This window comes from Gopherus flavomarginatus, chromosome 2 (genome assembly GCF_025201925.1).
Source record: "Gopherus flavomarginatus isolate rGopFla2 chromosome 2, rGopFla2.mat.asm, whole genome shotgun sequence".
Lineage (NCBI taxonomy): Eukaryota > Metazoa > Chordata > Testudines > Testudinidae > Gopherus > Gopherus flavomarginatus.
In genome coordinates, this window is record NC_066618.1 from 111991516 (window position 1) to 112010021 (window position 18506).

The 18506-nt window shown below is 40.9% G+C and overlaps 1 protein-coding gene across 11 annotated transcripts in view; it reads left to right on the forward strand.

The window, feature by feature from the left end:
- Nucleotides 1-18506, forward strand: part of FHOD3 (formin homology 2 domain containing 3) — a 657808-nt gene that overhangs the window by 489487 nt on the left and 149815 nt on the right. For 4 of the 11 annotated variants that reach the window (XM_050937644.1, XM_050937645.1, XM_050937647.1 and 1 more), the window contains exons 11-13: nt 1112-1213; nt 3819-4205; nt 7170-7295. The exons of 2 other annotated variants lie outside the window; for them this stretch is intronic. In XM_050937644.1, coding sequence (XP_050793601.1) covers nt 1112-1213; nt 3819-4205; nt 7170-7295 — 615 coding nt within the window. The remainder of the gene's footprint in view (nt 1-1111; nt 1214-3818; nt 4206-7169; nt 7296-18506) is intronic. 5 more of the 11 variants (XM_050937649.1, XM_050937650.1, XM_050937651.1 and 2 more) reach the window with 2 other exon arrangements.

Sequence of the window (18506 nt, forward strand, 5' to 3'; positions counted from 1 at the left end):
GACACGGGAGGAATTGACCTGGACTGTGGCTTCTACCAGAGGGGAAGGTCTCTGGGCTATTTCCTGACCCACGTGGTGAATCTGTGAGGCAAGCAAATCCACCAATAAGCACAGGACCCACCAAGGCAGAGGAGGAACTTTATCACAATACATAATGGCATTCTTCAGTAAGTCAGATGGAGAACTGGACCAACTGCTATAAAGAATAAAAAACTGAAATAGAAATCCTTTTAAAATTTTCCATAGGTATATTATTTGAGAGGAATGTAATGTAGCTAATGACTTTATATTTGGGCTATGCTTTATAGGGGGGCTTATGCATGACTTGTAATATTCATCTGCCAGTCTGATCTCTGGATCAAAACTATATATCTTACGCAATGCTAATGATTCCCCATTTTTCCATTAATGAATAATTCATATAACAGCATCTTACAACTACAATTTTTAATTTCTGAAGAGTTCTAAACTGTATCCTGTTTATTTTTTTATTAGATTTATATTTAACTTGGTGGTTTGCAGCCTTAATTTTCTTGTTAAATAGGTGCCTTTCAAATTATTGTCCGCTTTTCAGTCAAAATAATTTTTTTTGGCTTTTAATATTATGACACTTTGATTCATTGGGTGTGGTGCTTTAAGCCAAAGTGACATCATTTAATGCAAAATAAATTGACCTTTGCTATGTATGGGAGAATAAGATACACAAGTCTCTCTGTGGGGTAGCACTGCAGCAGTGCTCTACCTAGGTCTAGAAAAGAAGTGGACAGTCTTTAGGATTTTTTTTAAATAGATATAAATATGGAAAACAAATCCATGCATTAATAATCCCTTTGTGATAACATCAGTATGATTTTTATTGTCCTGGATACTTAAATACTTAGCTAGTGGGAACAGTGCATTTAACAGTCTGCAGCATGCTTATGCATTTTTTGATAGATTTAGTGTGGGTAAGATGGTTTCTCGTGTCTTGCTTGAACTACTTCTGTCTTTTTTTTTCCCTTCCATTTCTAACATGATTGGGTTTGGTGTTTTGGAGCGACTTATCTCTTTTTCTCTTCCACCATCTCTCTTTCTATCCTATTGCATGCCTCTTTCCTTGGTTTGATCTCAGAGAGGAGAAGGAGTATGAAGAAGAGGAAGAGGAGCAACCAGTCACAGAGCCTAATACTGAGGATGAGGGGGAGGAAGAGGCCACTAGGCAGGTCAAATCCAGGTACCGGGCTTCAGTGTCCCTCCCCTCACCTTTCCTGACCTCACCGCCAATATTTGTAGCATGAATTCACCTTACTGATTTATAGTACTCAACTATCCTGGAAAACGTATTCATACTTTTCATTTTAAAAAGTACCTTAGGAAAAGGCTTTTGAATCAACAAAGTGTTGTTAGTATTTGTGAAAATATCGAAATGCATTTAATTATAAAAATCCAGTGGATTGCATTGGAGCATTGGAGATACACTCATTTGATTCAGAAGATTTAACAAGCAGAGCTGATGATGGAATTTTAAGCATGTGCCTAATTTCATCCCTTTCAGCAAAGCAATTCATCGCATGCTGAAGTACTTTGCTGAGCTGGGGCCTCTGTGCACCTCTTCCTGAGCATCCTTTGTTAGTGTTTCCATGATCCATCATCACAGACAGAAATGTGCCTTTTTCATGATAATAATTCTTTTTATGAATCCATATTGATATAAAAGTATTACCATTTCTGGAATATTGCCAACTAGTTCTTTTAGAATTTTTAACAAATTGTATAGGGGAAAAATACTTAATTGAGGGACAAAGCTGGACATAGGCATGCATTTGCATGTGTATATGTAAACAAACTCTAGCTATCAATATTACATGTTCACATGTAATATTTTCCATTTGTTTTCTGAGATTCATATGGATTTGGCCAATGGTAACCTTATCCTAATAAATAAATCAGAAAAAGAAAATATGCTTTCTCTTCTAGACAGCCATTTGATTTAAGTTAAAATGTTTGGCTCTGCAATTCTGCAAAATGAGATTGGATTTTTTTTAACTTAACCACACTCATACAGACTTCTACAGCGCTGAAGGAGGAAAGGAAACTGTTTAATGTGCAGATTCCAAAGAAAATATTGTAATGTTGTTATTAATGTCTTCCAGTCTGCAAATCTAGCCAATGGCCTTCTGAAAATTTAAAATTAAGTGATAATTTCCTCAAATCCAGTGCTTAAAAGTAAAAGCTAAAAACTTGGTTATTTAATTACTTGAATATAAAACAACATTATGTAAAGAGATGTAATTGAGGAGTCATATACGGAATGTTTTGTGCTTATGTAACTTTCATACTTCTAAAATAATATCTACTTTGATATAGCTAGAGTGATATTCAGATCGTGGTTCAAAATATCACCCTTTAATTGCCTTTGTAAAATAACTGGGTGTGACCTATGCTCTGGAAATTGGTTCCAGGGCACATTGTCAGGGATTATGTGAATATATTGGTCTATGGACAGGTGAGTCTTATCTGGCACAGTATATGATCGTTTCCAGGTTGCCTAGGAGGTTGCTGTTATGAGAAATTGGGCCTCAAAAACACAAATTGTTGCTCTAGTCCAATCGAGCTGGTATCTTCACTGTTGTTTATGACAGCAGATTTGAGGTGGAAAAGATGGATGATATTAGCAGTTCATAATTCTCTATGCAAATCATTTCAACCTCTCTGCAAAACTCCTGTAATTTCATGATTATCCATTACAAAATTACTGTAGTGAATGTTATTTACTGGGTGAAATCCACTCCAGTTTCACAAATGCCAAGTATTCAGGTGCTATACAGTTGGAGTTCAGAGGGATAGGGATGGTGAAATCAACCCACCAATCTAGTGACCCAGCTCAGGGCTGCAGTGCCAGCCCCTGTAGTTGCTATTTCAGCCTGTGGGCTCTGGATGTCAAGGCTAACAGACCTGCACAAATGCAGATCGCATGGTTCCTTGCTTGTCCTGCCTCTGGTCCTCATTTATTTCAATAACACTAAGCTATGCAGGGCCTATGCAAAGACCCCTTTCTACGGCCCTTGGAGCACAGACATCTATGCACAAATGATCAGCTTGCAATTCCCTCATGCAGCCCCCGTGTAGTGATTAAATGAGGTAGAAGCCTTGTGATGACACTCTTTTATAGTCAGAACTGTCATGGAAGTACTTAAAGAGGCACATACGCACACTGATAGCATATCGCTTTTAAATCCCTGTAGGATTTTGTTTTGATAGAGGAATACTGATTTGGGTCATTTTGGGCTTCATCTCTGGTAAATGAGTTTTATGTAATAATACGTGCTCTGTGATAGTGCTTTATGTCAGTAGATCTCCACATACTTATATAAACATGTCATATCAGAATATAGGGTGGTACTGAGATATCAGGTCGTTAGATTTGGGCATACATCATAAGTTATCTGTTCTTTGGGCCAGATCATCCAGTGTGGTAAGGCTGCTTTTGGGCTTAACTGGCCACTTGAGGATAGTATAGAGAATTGTAGTGGAAAAGACTCATGAAAACTAGATTCCAGGTTCTGAATTTCCCTGGGTTCAATCCCTTCCCTTCCTCTAAACCAAATCTGAACATTCTTCATTATTTTTCCAAACCTAAGAAGAATCCCTCTAGGACACACAGCTTTGAGCTTCCTAGCTTTTTACAAGTGATGGCAATTGGCTACATTTGGGAAGTTGTTGTTTTTGTTTGACTCTGCTGGACTTTTTCCCCCCTAACTATGTGATCTTTGATCCCCTTTTTCTTATCCTGCTGTGCCTTGTCTCTCTTCCCCTCCTCACCACACCCTCCCTTGCAGTGAGGTCCCAGACGTAAACCAGGTTGCAAATGAAAAGCTGCAGAATGAGAATCAGAGTTCTGATTCTTCAGCCGTCTCAAGTGCAGTTTCTCAAGCCGAGAGGCCTCCCTCATGCTCTAAAGCCAAGAGTCCGTCCAGCCGCTCATCTTCTGTGCCTGATTCATCTGTCTCACTCCATTGTTCTGTTTGTTCATCACCATCCTCTCCTGCATCAGTCTCATTTAACTCCTCCCAAAATTCATCAGCATCTATTACTCCGAAGGCATCTCCAACTGTGGAGAAATTGCCTTATGTACCACATAGCCCTTTTCACCTTTTCTCCTATGACTTTGAAGAGTCTCCAGCAACTGTTACAGAAAAGGAAGCAGAGGTTATCAGGGAAAACAGGTAGATTTTATACAGCTGGCATTAATTTTTAGACAAATTAAGAACATCTTCCAGAGTGGTGTTGTACTGTTTACATGCTCTCTGTGTTGCATTTGTTTCTAGAACATACTGTATTAGTTATAGTCATGTAAGTCTATATTTTAACGATTGATTCTCTCTCCTTGGTCTTCGATACTCTTATTTCATCCTGTTTCTCTTCAAGATACATAGTGAATAACTGACCTCTTCTAAGTGACAGTAAAAAAAAAAAAAAAAAAAAAGATAAAAGCATCTTTTGGGGAAAAGGCTTGTGGGCATCAATTTTGCTTTCATTTGTGTGGTATAATTTTCAGGAGTAATTTAAATGAAATCATTGGCATTATACTGATGTAAAACGTGTGTGAGATCAACATTAGGCCCTAGAAATTTTAGGGTGAAATCCTGGTTGCACTGAAATCAATGACAAAACTCCCATTGATTTTGGTGGGTCCAGGATTTCACCTCCAATGCTCTTGCATTGCAATGCTTAAGTAAAGACACAGCCATAACTTTTCTTTCTGCAGTTTCAAATTGTCTATGTCACAAGAGATGTATAATAGGTTTAATCCTAAAAAGCTATCATATGAGTGAAAATAGGGAAACAGCCATACTTTAATTTAAAACTTCCAGCTACACACTGGAATGAGATTTAATAAGCCACTTACAGTATTATAGGTTTATAAAATTGATTATTTGCAACTCTTTGAGGTTTAACAGCTGATTAGAGGTTATACTGCCCTTACTGAGCATAGTAGTAAATCCTCAATGCACATGTTTTCAATAAGCAATTGGTAAATATTTTGCATATAGTAAAAGTCTTAGCAAATAAAATATTTCGGTTTATTTGGATTATTTTGTTATGCAAAATCATTAAGTCTGATAAATTACTACAGATTCTTATCCCCTACTTACGTCTCTTTATTATATGATGCTTACTGAAAGTTATGCAGATTTTTATCTTTGTAGTGGGATAGGGAGTGGATCATCTTCACTTTCATATCCAAGCTGGCATCATTTGCTTCTGACAGACAACAGATGCCAAACTCTCCATTAGTGTGTGTGCTTTGTAGCCCCCAAACACTCTAAAAGGAATTGAGTTATACTATTCCACCACTCAACGCTTGGAATATTAAGAGCACTTTCCTTTTTCGAAGGATTTTCCCTTCCCTTTCACCAGGATTGTTTAAGCTTCCCAACATCCCATGGGAGAGATGTAAGTAGTGTTATCTCAATATCTTAGATGTAGAAATCGAGGCAGAGAAGTGGTTACTTGCTCATGGCCACCAATTTAATTTGTATCAGAGTGAAGACCAGTGGCAAATTTAGGCCTATGTGACCAAAGAGGCCCTATGCTATACAGACACATAACCCCTCAGAGTACTATTTTCATTTCCCATTCTATTCTCCTGCCAAGACGCTGTGACAGAGGTTGATTCCCAAACTGGTCTTTTCTTTTCCTTGCCTAGAAAGGTGAATTTCAATTCTTTCCCTTGGATTCCTGCTCCATTTGGAGTAGTACAAAGCCTTACAAGTATGTGTTTGGGAGTGCTTTAAGACATGCACGAAAGGTATGGATATGGGGATATGGAGAGGAAATGTGATACATTCTGTTCATAGCAAGGTCCCTCCCATAAGATTCCTAGCTTAAGTTTACTCTAACTGTATCCGTCTAGTGCATGGCAATCAGTACTTCAGGTTGTAACCCAAAGAATGAAGTTTGGACATTTGTATAAAGCAGTTTTCCATAAGCAAAATGATAAGAGTTAATCTGAGCTGAAAAGGACACTTAGGTTTTCAAGTAACATGCCTGAATGAAGTGAAATTATGCAATACTAGCATTTTGAGGGGGAAGAGGAGTGATAAAATAAATGGAGTATATTTAATCTAATGAACTGTTAAGAAGAAAACGACACTATGCTTTTCTTTCATGAAATTTTGTCATTTGAGTGGATTGGCTTCCTGGAATAATTTAATCACTATCTGGCATACAGTCCCAATGGAAAAGGTGCATCTCTTCCAAAAAGTAGAAAGAAAGGTTAAAACTTTTCCAAAGCCAGCACCCATGACATGTCAGTTACATATGATGGTGGAGCGGTTAAAAGACACATGAAAGCTGTGCAGCTGCCTTTTCTGCTCAGTAGAAAAGCCAGGATGAAAACATTGATACTAAGGGCTCTGAGGAGGTGGCCATTCCAAGAGCCCTGGAAACAATTTCTCTTTGATCAACAAGCTGACATTGAAGTCAAACTTTTTTTTTTAAAGGAGTGAATGGATGGTAGAAATTTCTAAAGCTGTGCTTCCAGAGACACGTCATTTTTAACAGTGGCTATGATTTTTTACAGACATCATAAGAAATAGCACATAAGCTATGACTTAGGTTGGGGAAGAAGGGGTGGGGAAAGAAAATACTTCATGTTTTAATTGAAAAGAATTTGGATGCTTTTCATTTACAGCAGAAACATTAGCCAATCATTTGAGTCCATGTTCTGACAATGCCTGGGGAATACTGGTGTTTTCCTTTATTTCACTTGGAATGAATACTGCTGACATTGATCTTTTCAATTTCTTTCCTGGTGGTTGATTATCAGCTCCCAAACCAGCTAATAAATTTCTGAGTAAGTGAGCAGTCAATTAGGTATTCCAGTGAACAGCTGTCACTTTAAAGGAACATAGTGATCTTTCTTTTAATCTCCATACCAGTAGTTTAAAACATACAATATTAAACCTGTCCTTGTTATGGGTTATATTAAAATGAGATGACATGCTACTTTTTTTCAAAGGTGGGGATGTGGCTGGAAGTTCATGGAGTTCTGGGGTACAACATCCTTTGATCCCCCTTATGAGTAAAGAGGGTTTGCTGCCACATGTCTGCTTGCTGATTATTTTCTTTCTTTCTCTTTGTCTCTCCCTGTCCCCGCCTGCCTCCTATTCTTCTGGTAACTTCAGAAACAGTAGCTATGGCAACAACTTTTATTCCTCTGCAAGACCTTATTCTGGACTCAGTGCTCCTACCACACCCATTTCTCGTTATGGGACAACTCTGTCACCACCTCAGGAGACCAAATCTGAAAGGTTTGTAAGAAAGGTCTTAGTAATTAAATCTGCATTTTGAAATTATCCCTGCATATAGAGGGTAGAGGAAATAATGGTTGTGACTGTGTATGTCATTGTGTCTGAATTTTAAACATTTGTCCTAGTCAGATCTGTTTTAACATTTATAGCTAGAATTTACCAAAAGCAAGAAAAATTTCCTCCCTCGCTCTTTCTAAGTGGATTGTTTGTTGTGTTATTTTTAATGGCCAGATCTATTTCCATCCCACCGCTGCTGCTTTCATCTAGAATTGTTACAACAGAGTTAAGTACTTAAAGGCTTTTTACAATAAAATTTATTTCTCCCAATTTTTGAAAGATTTTACACGATCCTAGTTTCATTTATACTGAGGCAAATTCAGAGTAATGTCATCAAAGTCCAAGATGTCCAAATTTCCCATGGTATAATTTTGATTTCCTTCATTTTCTTGAAAATGCATCATTTATCTTATTGCTTTTAAATCACAAGCAAAATGTTTTCCATATTATATCAGGGAGACACATACTAACCTACCAGCTAACTTTTAAAAAAATCAGTCTATGAGCTATCAAAATACCACGATGAATTACAGTCCACTAAGGTAGTAAAAAAAAAATATAGAAAGAGAGAATCTTATGGATACGTGCAAGAAATTCCACTTGGCAAGATGTTATTGACCACAAGAAATTAACTGACTGTTACTGCTTGAAAGTAAAGGACAACTCCAAAGGATATCATGCTGGGTTAAAGAGGGAGAGGTAGGAGATTTTAATTATGCAGCTGTCAAGGCTGGTTAACCTTAAATAATTTCCAACTGGGCTTGATGGGCTCAGATTCACATGTTGCCAAATTGGCCTTTAATTCTTCAAAAGTCTTCTGCAAGTTAGCAGCTTACAGGGGCCTAGTTTACCCTAAACCTCAACTCTAAACTTGGCCATTAGCCTCTGTTTTGGTTAGTGCAGACTCTTGCTCCTTCTGTGAATTTGTTCAAGCTTTTTACTAGCCACTGTACCTGTGTTTTAACATATCAAAATATTTTCCCCAGGGTCTTTTGTGTATGTGCAACTGAATTTACTTTTCCAAGTCTTCTTTTGAGTTTAATTATTTCCTCTTTAATTTTCCTTGGTGTTCCCTCTGTTATGTTTTTAATTGCTTATTTCACTGAATCTTTCCATCATCTGGTGTAAGTGGTTCCACAGTGTGTAAGTGTTTCCAACCACAAGGTATTGATTTAATCCTGCTTTCAAGTGAGTAATTACATTAAATATACCCATGGTGAAAGGCACAATTTTTCATTTGCTCATCTTCCTATAGGAACTTGGCTGGATTTATCTTTCACAGTCTGGGTCAAATCACTGTCATGTGAAACCAGAACAAAAGACTCCAAACAATCATTGTCACTCTTTTATCTCTTAAAAATAGAGATTCAAATCAGCCAAAGTTACAAGTATTCCGGTTCTTTTGAGGTTTTTGATTAATAATCTTGTGTAAGAACAATTGTTTTTGTTCTCCAGTTGCTTGTTGAACAAATTTAATGAGGAAAGTTAATACTTGTCTTGTATATGTAGTAGACATTGAAATTAGGGCTGTGAAAAACTTCTGTAGTCACCTGAAGCTAGGTCAAATTTGGAATTAGGGTTCAATGTAAAAGTGACCCTCGGAGGCCTTGTCTTGAGAAGGAAGAGTGGTACTTATGCTTAGATTACACGTGCTAGCTCAGTCTGATCCTAAACTTGACCTTTTCCTGTTGCAGATGTAGAGTAATGCCTTTAGCTTGATTTTAGTAGATCGAGTTGAACCATAGGCACTAGCATAGACTACTTCAAAGATTTAAAAGCTGCTTTTTTATGAGCTCAGTGTAGAGCAGTAAATTACTGCTTAACAGGAGTTGAATGCAAACATTTCACAAAGGGAACATCTCTTCATTTCTATCCTGTAATTACGTGTGTATTTTTGTCCATATATATTATATGTAGGTCTGTAAAATTAGACTCCTTTTGAGTCCAGCAGTACAGAGCTCATGACAGCAGAAAAATATGTAATTAAATTTTTTAAATGAAAAAACTAATAACTTAAAATAACACATCCATGCATAAATGTTATGACTTAAAATATACCTCTACTTCCAGCAGTAGAATCAAGCCCTGTCCCACTGGGACATGGAGTTATTGCCTCTTTCCAATGGCATAAATCAATTTCTAGCCTTATCAGACATTAACCTGTCTCTGATGCTGGACTGAATATTGCTTGTGGTGAGAGTAAATTGGGTTGGGAGGAAGAAGAAAGTTCTGTGTCAGCATATCCAAAAATACAGTGGCCTTTTGAAGATGCTCGTGAGTTTGAAATGATAGAAGTAAACCTTGGGCAGCATGCAAGTGGTTCAGAGTATGTGATGAACTGATTTTATCTCCTGGCTCTGCAGTTCATCACATGGATGTCTCTTCTACATATGGCATATGTATATTATAATTTCAGCAATAAAAGCAGGATTCAACCCTTCATTTTGAGATATGATTACACAGGTCAAAATTCATCTCCTTTGAAGAAAATTATGCAACAAAAATCTCTCTTATCTCTAGGCACAAAATACTAATTGCTACCCTTCATGAAACATTCATTTCTTTTGGAGATCTGGCCGTGGAAGGGCTGCACAGATCTGCAAATGTGAAACCCAGTGGTACAAATAGATTTTAACTCTTACTGGTATGGTAACTCATGAGAGGGACACAAAGGGACCACCAGCTAAAAGGGGAGCACGTGACTTCCCCACGTGACCCTGCTCTGACCTTGCACGTGACTCTTTCCCACCCTCAGCCCAGGGCTTCCACGCTATCCCCATCCTCTCATCCCCCATTACCTGGGTGCGGGGCTCTGTCCTCCTGCTGCATTGTCTCTCCCTGGCATTTGTCTGCTTTTCCTAGCAGCCAGGCCCTAGAGCCACTCCTGTATGCTGCCCAGTGCAGCACAGCAGCTGCCTTGGAGAGTGCCTGGCTCTCCCAGGCAGCCGCTACACTGCACTGGGCAGAGTCCCAGGCAGCATGGCTGGAAGAGGAGGGGCTCTCACTTTCCAGCTCTGGCCTCGCCCCATCCTCTCCCTGCCCAAACCAGCAGGGGCACTTGAGCCTGGGGAGGGTCACTTGTAGAGCCCTGCACGGATACAAATTTATACCCGCGGATGTGGATATCTGTGGATAGAAGTCAGTATCTGCCGCACCACAGCCCTCTCCCGGGTACCGCAGTGGTGAAAGAATGAGAATGTGGGGCCGCCTGGCGGCCCCATGCCAGCAGCTCCTCTGTTGCAGCATCACCATCCCCAGCTCCACCCCCAGCCTTTCCACACAGCTGTGTCTCCTGTCTGCGGTCCTTTCGCTGCTGCGGTTCTGAGGAGAGCGAGCTCTGGTTTTCAGTGGATACCGAATGTGTCTTTCCGGTATGGCGTAACAGCAATCAGTGTCATAATGGTACACCCTACCTGACCGTACCAGCTTATTTGCACCACTGTTGAAACCTTTGGTCATTGTTCAGCCAATAGCTCGCCAAATATCTAGATCCAAACCTAAGTCTTTGTTTCTTGTATTGTGTATGAGCTAGAACTAAAGCTCATACACATTTCATTACTAGAAATTACATTGATGGGCAAATTAATCATCACAAAATACAATAGCCTCTTCCTGTGTTTTGTAAGAAGTTTCTGTTTTGTTGAGTTGCCTGGCCTCTGGTGTTCTGAAACAGTAAGAGAAAATGTTTTAAACTTATGTTAATAACTACTGTTAAATTTGTATTAATTAATAAATGAAATATTAAATATCAAAAAGAAGAGGAATATATATTTATGTATCTACTACTACTAATAAAACCAGTTTCTGAATAATGCACTCATAGCTTTGGGGGGGACCCAATCCTGTGAATTTTTATGAGCATGAGTAAGGATTATTCATATGATTAAAGATTCCAGTATGGACCTGTATAGTATATAACACCCACTGCCATGTATGTGGGAGCTGCACAAAATTAAAAACAAGAATAATTAAAATGTTGAACTTAAAGGACTACAAAGAAGCAAACAATGTCCCAAAATAAAAGCTAAAGAGAGAGTCAGAAGGAATCTGAAAAGCAAGAGTGGGAAATATAGCAAGGATGAAATTGTCAAAGAATAACTGATTTGCACAGAAAGAATAACTTATACTTATGGGGACTTTCCTTGCAAGGTCCTGAGCACCCTGGCCTTCATCCAGCAAAGCACTCAAGATTATCTTCAAGCATGTACTTAAGTGCTTTGCTGGTTTGCAGCCAGAGTGCCCAGGACCTTGCAGGATGAAGCCATAAAAGTCTTTGAGTGAGTGTTACAGATCAATGTGATTATCCTGGATTTATGGATTTTGTATGTAAACCTCAGTTGGAGGTTAGAGTTGTGAAAAAGGCATGTATCCAACAGCTTCCTTTTGCCAGTTGAATGCACCACTTTATATGCAGTTATTTCTTGAAATATTTTAAGCGTCCAGTTTGTTATGATATAGCATACACAGATTTTCAGAGTTTGGTATTCAACTTAAGTCAAGCACATGATTTCTGGGTGCTCTGCTATTCCAAGTGTACACACCATGTTACTCCAGCAACAGGTCTACTCTAAGCAGGACAGAATCATGTTTTTCTTACGGAATCGTGAAATACATGACTTGCAAAGATGTGCGTGGAGGGATCTAAGGATGGAATTTTGCTCATTGGACAGCGAGCTGTAATGTATGTTACACTGATCACCAACCAGTTAGTTCGAAGTACCATAGAACTTTTCAATGACCTCCATCTGAGGTATTTATGTGAGATTATGTAGATACTGCTTCCTCTCTCTTGATGGTAAAAATTTGAAAATAAAAGAAACTTGATAAGAAGCAGATGCTATTAACAGTTAACCCCAAGGTGAGTTTTCTGCTTTCAGCTTATGGTTTCAGAGTTATCAAAGGACTACATAAAAGGACTCCTCTACATCCTTATTTTTTATACTGTTTAGGGGAGAATTATCCAATAGACACTTCATAGTTGATTTCTGTTACAGTTTATCTGACCTTAAAAAACCAGAAATAAGAAGAGAAGCATTTATCTCAGTGCTATCTAGCATGATTCAGTCTGAGTTTGATTCAGTTGATGGACCTTTCAAAACTTTGGCTGCATTTTGCCTATGAAAACAAGAGCTACAACTTGAGTTTGAAAGAAGAGTCATTGACATTACTGTTTTTTAAACCATTATTTGCCTTAGTTCAGTACTAAACAAAAACATTTGTATAATTCAGTGCAATAGTAACACTGTTTGTGTTTAGTTCTTTTTTGAGTGTATCTGTGATTGTACAGTGGAAAGAAAAGCTATTTGAATTTGTCGGTTTGTAAATTCAGCTGCAGATCTTGCCAGCTCTTGCTTGAAAGACTGTTCCTCCATCTCATTTCTCTGTACCCCCTGTGGATAGCCATGTTTGTGAAGTGCATATTGCAGCTATGGGGGGTCCTGGTGAAGGAAGTCCAGTGCAGTGCATTCTATGTTCATCATGTGACTGAAAGGAAAGGGATATTGGCTCTTTTACTGCTCCAGTTTGTGAGTGTAATTCCCAGTGCAGAAGAGAGACACTCTAGACTTCCCCTTTTAGACTAGAGTAGTGCTCCCACCCTTCATTTCTTCCTCCACCAACAAACCACCTCCCTCTCCCCCAAAACCAGAAAGCTACATCAATCTCAATTTCATAAGCCCACCAGTTCAGCCAAAGCAGGACAATACCGTGTAACTGCCAGACAGTAACAATGTACGCTGTTCTCTCGGTACCTCTAACTCCACTGTTTTATTGTGAAGAGAAGATGTTTGTTCCCCTGTATTTGTGTTTTCTTTAGATGAGCTCAAGCCTTATAGGATTTTCCTGAAAATGAGCAACTCAGTCTAACAGGGCCCTTCTGGGTATGTCTGCATAGCAATTAAACAGGGTCAGCTGACTCAGGCTCACAGGCTCTGGCTGCAGAGCTGTAATATTGCAGTGCCGCTCTTCGGACTCAGGCTGGGGTCTGGGCTTTGCAACACTTCCTCCCTCCTCCCCCCCATAGAGCCCTAGAGCTCAGGCTCCGTCCCAAGCCTGAATATCTGCACCACAGTTTTACAACTCTGTAGCCCAAACCTGAGTCAGCTGACCCAGGCCAGCCACAGGTGTAGAGGCTGTGTAGAGGCACCCACACTGTTTTACTTGTGATCTCACCACTGGAGTCTGAAGGTGGAGACAAATGGGTGTATAATGGGGGAAAGTCATGCCCTTGCTCTAAAAATCAAGGATGGTTCACCGGTGGCCCGGGGGCTCCATCCAGCCCACCAGATCATTCTATTGACACACCCACAGGTGGCAAGTGAAAATATTATGGGGGGGTGGGGTTTGAGTAGGGGCACAGCCATAGGTGAGCCTGAGTGGGCTGTTAGCACCCTGGCCCACCCAATTCTGAGCACCATGCACACTGCCTGTAGTGAGGTTGCTTGCAGGGAGTGTGGAACAGAGCAAGGCCAGGACTAGAAGCAGGAGCCCGTATGCTGGGTTGCAAAGTCACTCAATGGCCCAACCACCTCTCTGTCACTCATGTAGGGGAGGGGGCTCTACCCCACATCTCCTGGCTCTTGTTGCTGTCATTGGTTCCCAGCTCCCACCGCCAAACTGATTGTGACCAATCCCTCCTCGCCCAGCGTGGGAAGGTCAGGGCACACCTCTACCAATGCAGGGACAGTAACCAATGCCAGTAGATCCTTTCTCAGCCCCCTTCCTGCTGCTATAACAGAGGGGCAGCTGGACCAAATCTGAGTGTCATTGTGATCTGGCACATGGGTCGTGCTGCTGTCGGTACCTGCCTCTGCTTTGCTCCACCATGGACACAGACTCTGCCACATGGGGAATCCATGCACCTGGCCGCCCATTGACATAGGATCTGGCTCTATCTCATGCCACACCTCTCTGGTTACTTCTTTCCCATTGACAGAGATGTGCCCTCCCCCCACCTCTGGTGGAGGGTCTGGCTAGAACCGGAATGGCTTTGTGCTCCCCCACAATCAGCCAATGGGAAGGCACTAACTGGAGCTAGGTAGCATGAGGCAGTCAGAATAAGTGTCAATGGGGAGGCAGAGTAGTACATGGCAGCAGCAGCTTTACTAAAAGACTGCGCCCCTCTGTGACCCAGCTCAGTCTGAATATTTTTTCTGTATGGCTTACCAAAGGGTTTTAATGGCTTCTGTGGCCCTCTGCTACCGTAAAGTTTCCCTCCCTGTTCTGAATCATAGTGAAGTTGTGGTATGAAACCCATCACTGTCAAATAAGCCTTCTCAGCTGCTTGTAAGTATGTCTCAGTGGTCGAATATTTTTGTTGGTACTTATGGTTATAGTCAGCCAAATATCCAGTAAAATAGGATTAAATTCTGTGATAGGAACTAAATTATTTTTTTAAACGTATTGCCATAGCACCTTAGGGCCAACCAAGAGAAAGGCTCCAGGGTGCTAGGCACTGTACAAACACAGTAATAGATGGCCCCTTCCCCAAACAGCTCGCACTCTAAATAGACAAGACAGGAACAGGGTTGAGGAAGGGGTAGAACACACAAGCAGAATGAACAGTGTGATGGCAGCAAACAGCATGTTATTCCACAGTTTGTTTGTTTATTTGGGAGAGGAGGTTAGGTTGAGGTGGACAGACTAAAGGGAAAGAAAAAGGGATGAGGGGAATGGAGCAGGTGCAGACTGAAGCTGAAATTAAGATACTGTGAGGGAGGTGGGCGGGAGGGTTTGAGAAAGCAGCCAATGAGCACAGATTAGAGTAAGCCTAGTCAAAACTGTAGAAAGTTCTCTGACTGTCAAAAGGACCAAAGGTCCCTGCTTTGGCTGCCTCTGCCCCTACCAGCTGGAGTGTCTGATGGCTCCTCTCTGCAGCCCACATTGCACGTGAGAGGGGAGGCACCATGTAGGTTCTACTGCCTCCTGAGTGTGTGGGTGGGTCTCCCTTGCACAGTTCTGAGGGAAAGGAGGTTCTGGCCTGGACCCGTTTTTATACCTCTCTCTCGCCACCCCCCCTCCCCCCGGCAAAATAATAGTCCCAGCTTTGGATACTTCTGCCCCTGGTGGCTGGATGTTTTGCATCAATATTATAGAGTCATAGATTTTAACAGCAAAAGGGAACATTATGGTCATATAGTCTGACCTCCTGCACATTATAAGCCACAGAACCTCACCCATCCACACCTGTAATAGACCTATAACTTCTGGCTGAGTTACTGAAGTCCTCAAATCACGATTTAAAGACTTTGAGTTACAGAGACTCCACCATTTTACTCTACTTTAAACCAGTAAGTGCCCTGTGCCTCATGCTGCAGAGGAAGGTGGAAAACCCTCAGGGTCTCTACTTATCTGACTTGGGGGAAGATTCCTTCCTGACCCCAACTATTGTGATCAGCAAGACCCACCAGCCAGATACCTGGAAAAGAATTCTCTGTAGTAACTCAGAGCCCTCCCAGTCTAGTGCCCCATCTCTAGCCACTGGGGATTTTTGCTAGTAGCAGTCACAGACGGGCCACGTGCCATAGTAGGCAGTCTCATCATACCATTCCCTCCATAAACTTTTCAAGATCAGTCTTGAAACAACTTGGTTTTCTTTGCCCCCTCTGCTCTCCTGAAAGTCTGTTCCAGAACTTCATTCCTGTGATGATCAGAAACCTTTGTCTAATTTCAAGCATAAACTAGTTGATGGCCAGTTTATATCCATTTGTTCTTGTGTCAGCATTGGCACTTAAATAACTCCTCTCCAGCTCTGGTATTTATCGCTCTGATGTATTTATAGAGAACAAAATCATATCTCCCCTCAGCCTTCGTTTGATTAGGCTAAACAAGCCACGCTCCTTAAGTCTCCTCCCGTAAGGTAAGTTTTCCATTCCTCTGATGATCCTCGGTGATCTCTCTGCACCTGTTCCAGTTTGAATTAATCTTTCTTAAACATGAGAGACCATAACTGCACATAGTATTCCAGATTAGGTCTCACCAGTGCTTTGTATGATGGTACTAACACAGTGGTGGGCAACCTGTGGTCCATGGGCCTCATGCAGCCCATCAGGGTAATCCGCTGGCAGGCCACCAGACAATTTATTTACATTTGCCCGGCCACCTGCAGCCCCCAGTGGCTGTAGTTTGCCATTCCCAGCCAATGGGAGCTGCAGGAAGGAGTGGCCAGAACGTCCCTGCAGCCCACGCCACTTCACTTCACTTATTAAAAATTCTTGCTACTGGGCTTGCAATTTCATGTGTCAGTTACTTTAATATTCTTGGATGCAGATTAGCTTGGTCCCCCAGTTTGGTCCCAGTAAGATGTTTGAGTATGACTTACCCCTTGGATGTTGTAATTTTAACTTCCATAGCCGTGTTTCATTAGCCACCCTGCCACTATCCCTAAGGTCCTCATTACCCTTATTAAAAACTGAAGCAAAGTATTCATTTAGGTGTTAGGCCATTCCAAGGTTATCTTTAATCTCAACTCCATCCTCTGTGCTTAATGGTCCCACTTCTTCTTTGTTTGTTTTCTTTTTATTTATATGTCTATAGAACTTTTTACTATTGGTTTTTGTTTCTTTTGCAAGATCCAACTCTGCTTGGCTTTTAGCAGTTTTCACTTTTTCCATACACTTGCTGATCCCTTCCATCTTCCGTTCATTTTAGGCTTTCTGCTAATAATTTGTTTGAGGTGCTTGCTCATCCAATTTGGTCTGCAACCCTTCTTTACAAATTTTGTCCCTTTGCTTGGGATGCAGGCTTCAGATAGCTTCTGGAACTTTGATTGAAAGTAATTCCAAGTCTCCTCCACATTCTTATTCTTGAATTCTTCAATGCAGTACACTTCCCTGTATAATTTCCTTATATTTTTTAAAGTTTGCCCTTTCGAAATCAAGGACCCCCAGTTGCAGACATATTTTTATTTATCCTTCCATTTAGTTTAAACTGAGTTAAATCATGATCACTCGAACCAAGGCTGTCCTCTACAACCAGTTCTTCTGTGAGGTTCTCACTACTTACCAATATTAAATTTAAAATGGCATTACCTCTTGTTGGTTCAGTGACTATTTGGTGAAAAATCTCAACTATCACCTCCAGGAACATCTGGGCCCTACCATTATTAGTAGCACTTGTCCTCCCATCTATATCTAGGAAATTAACATCTCCCATAATCACAAAATTCCCAATAGTATTTATTTTATTAAAAATATCAAAGAGGTGTCTATGTGATGGTCTGTACCCCTGTGTTCACCCCTTTCACAAGAATGTGATCAATGTTATATAAAGTATGCCTTGTGATGTATTATTTGAAAACTCATAATTTGTTGATCATTATTGTCCTGGTAATATATATGTGGCAACATTGCATGTAAAGTTATAAGATTCCTCTTTATGGTTTGACTAAGGGTATGGCTAAACTTGAAATTTCAAAGCGCTGCAGCGCTGCCGCGGCAGCGCTTTGAAGTGTGAGTGTAGTCGGAGCGCCAGCGCTGGGAGAGAGCTCTCCCAGCGCTGCATGTAAACCACATCCCTTACGGGTGTAGCTTGCAGCACTGGGAGCCGTGCTCCCAATGCTACGGCACTGATTACACTGAGGCTTTACAGCGCTGTATCTTGCAGCACTCAGGGGGGTGTTTTTTCACACCCCTGAGTGCAAAAGTTGTAGCGCTGTAAAGTGCCAGTGTAGCCAAGGCCTAAGACATGTTCCTTGTCTGAGGAGCAGCCACAAACCAGTTCCCCAGAGATAAAAGGTAAGTTGATGCCTCAGCCAAGTGTCAATAAAATCAAATGGACCATCACCTAAGTAAGTGACCAGTCTTTGGCAGGAAAGAGGGAGTGGGTAAAAAAAATCTACATCTTGACAAAGAAACAGCTGAGGTTGCCATCCACACAGACTTTCTGTCTCCTGAACCTCAGCTGGAGATGCTTTTCAAAGAAGAGAAAGAACTATAAGAAGGGAGAGCAGATACCCCCAAATTATGCCCCCCCCTTTCTCTCTGCCTATGGTATCCACAACATCTGAAGAACAAAGGAAGCAGCATTGTACTGTGGGAGAGATTCGGACTGAAGGAAATTCAGCCAGTTAACATGGTGAGAGAGACCTTTGCTTTGAATTCACTCCATTTTGTTAAGATAGGCATTCGTTGCATTTTGCTTTTATCTCTTTTGTAA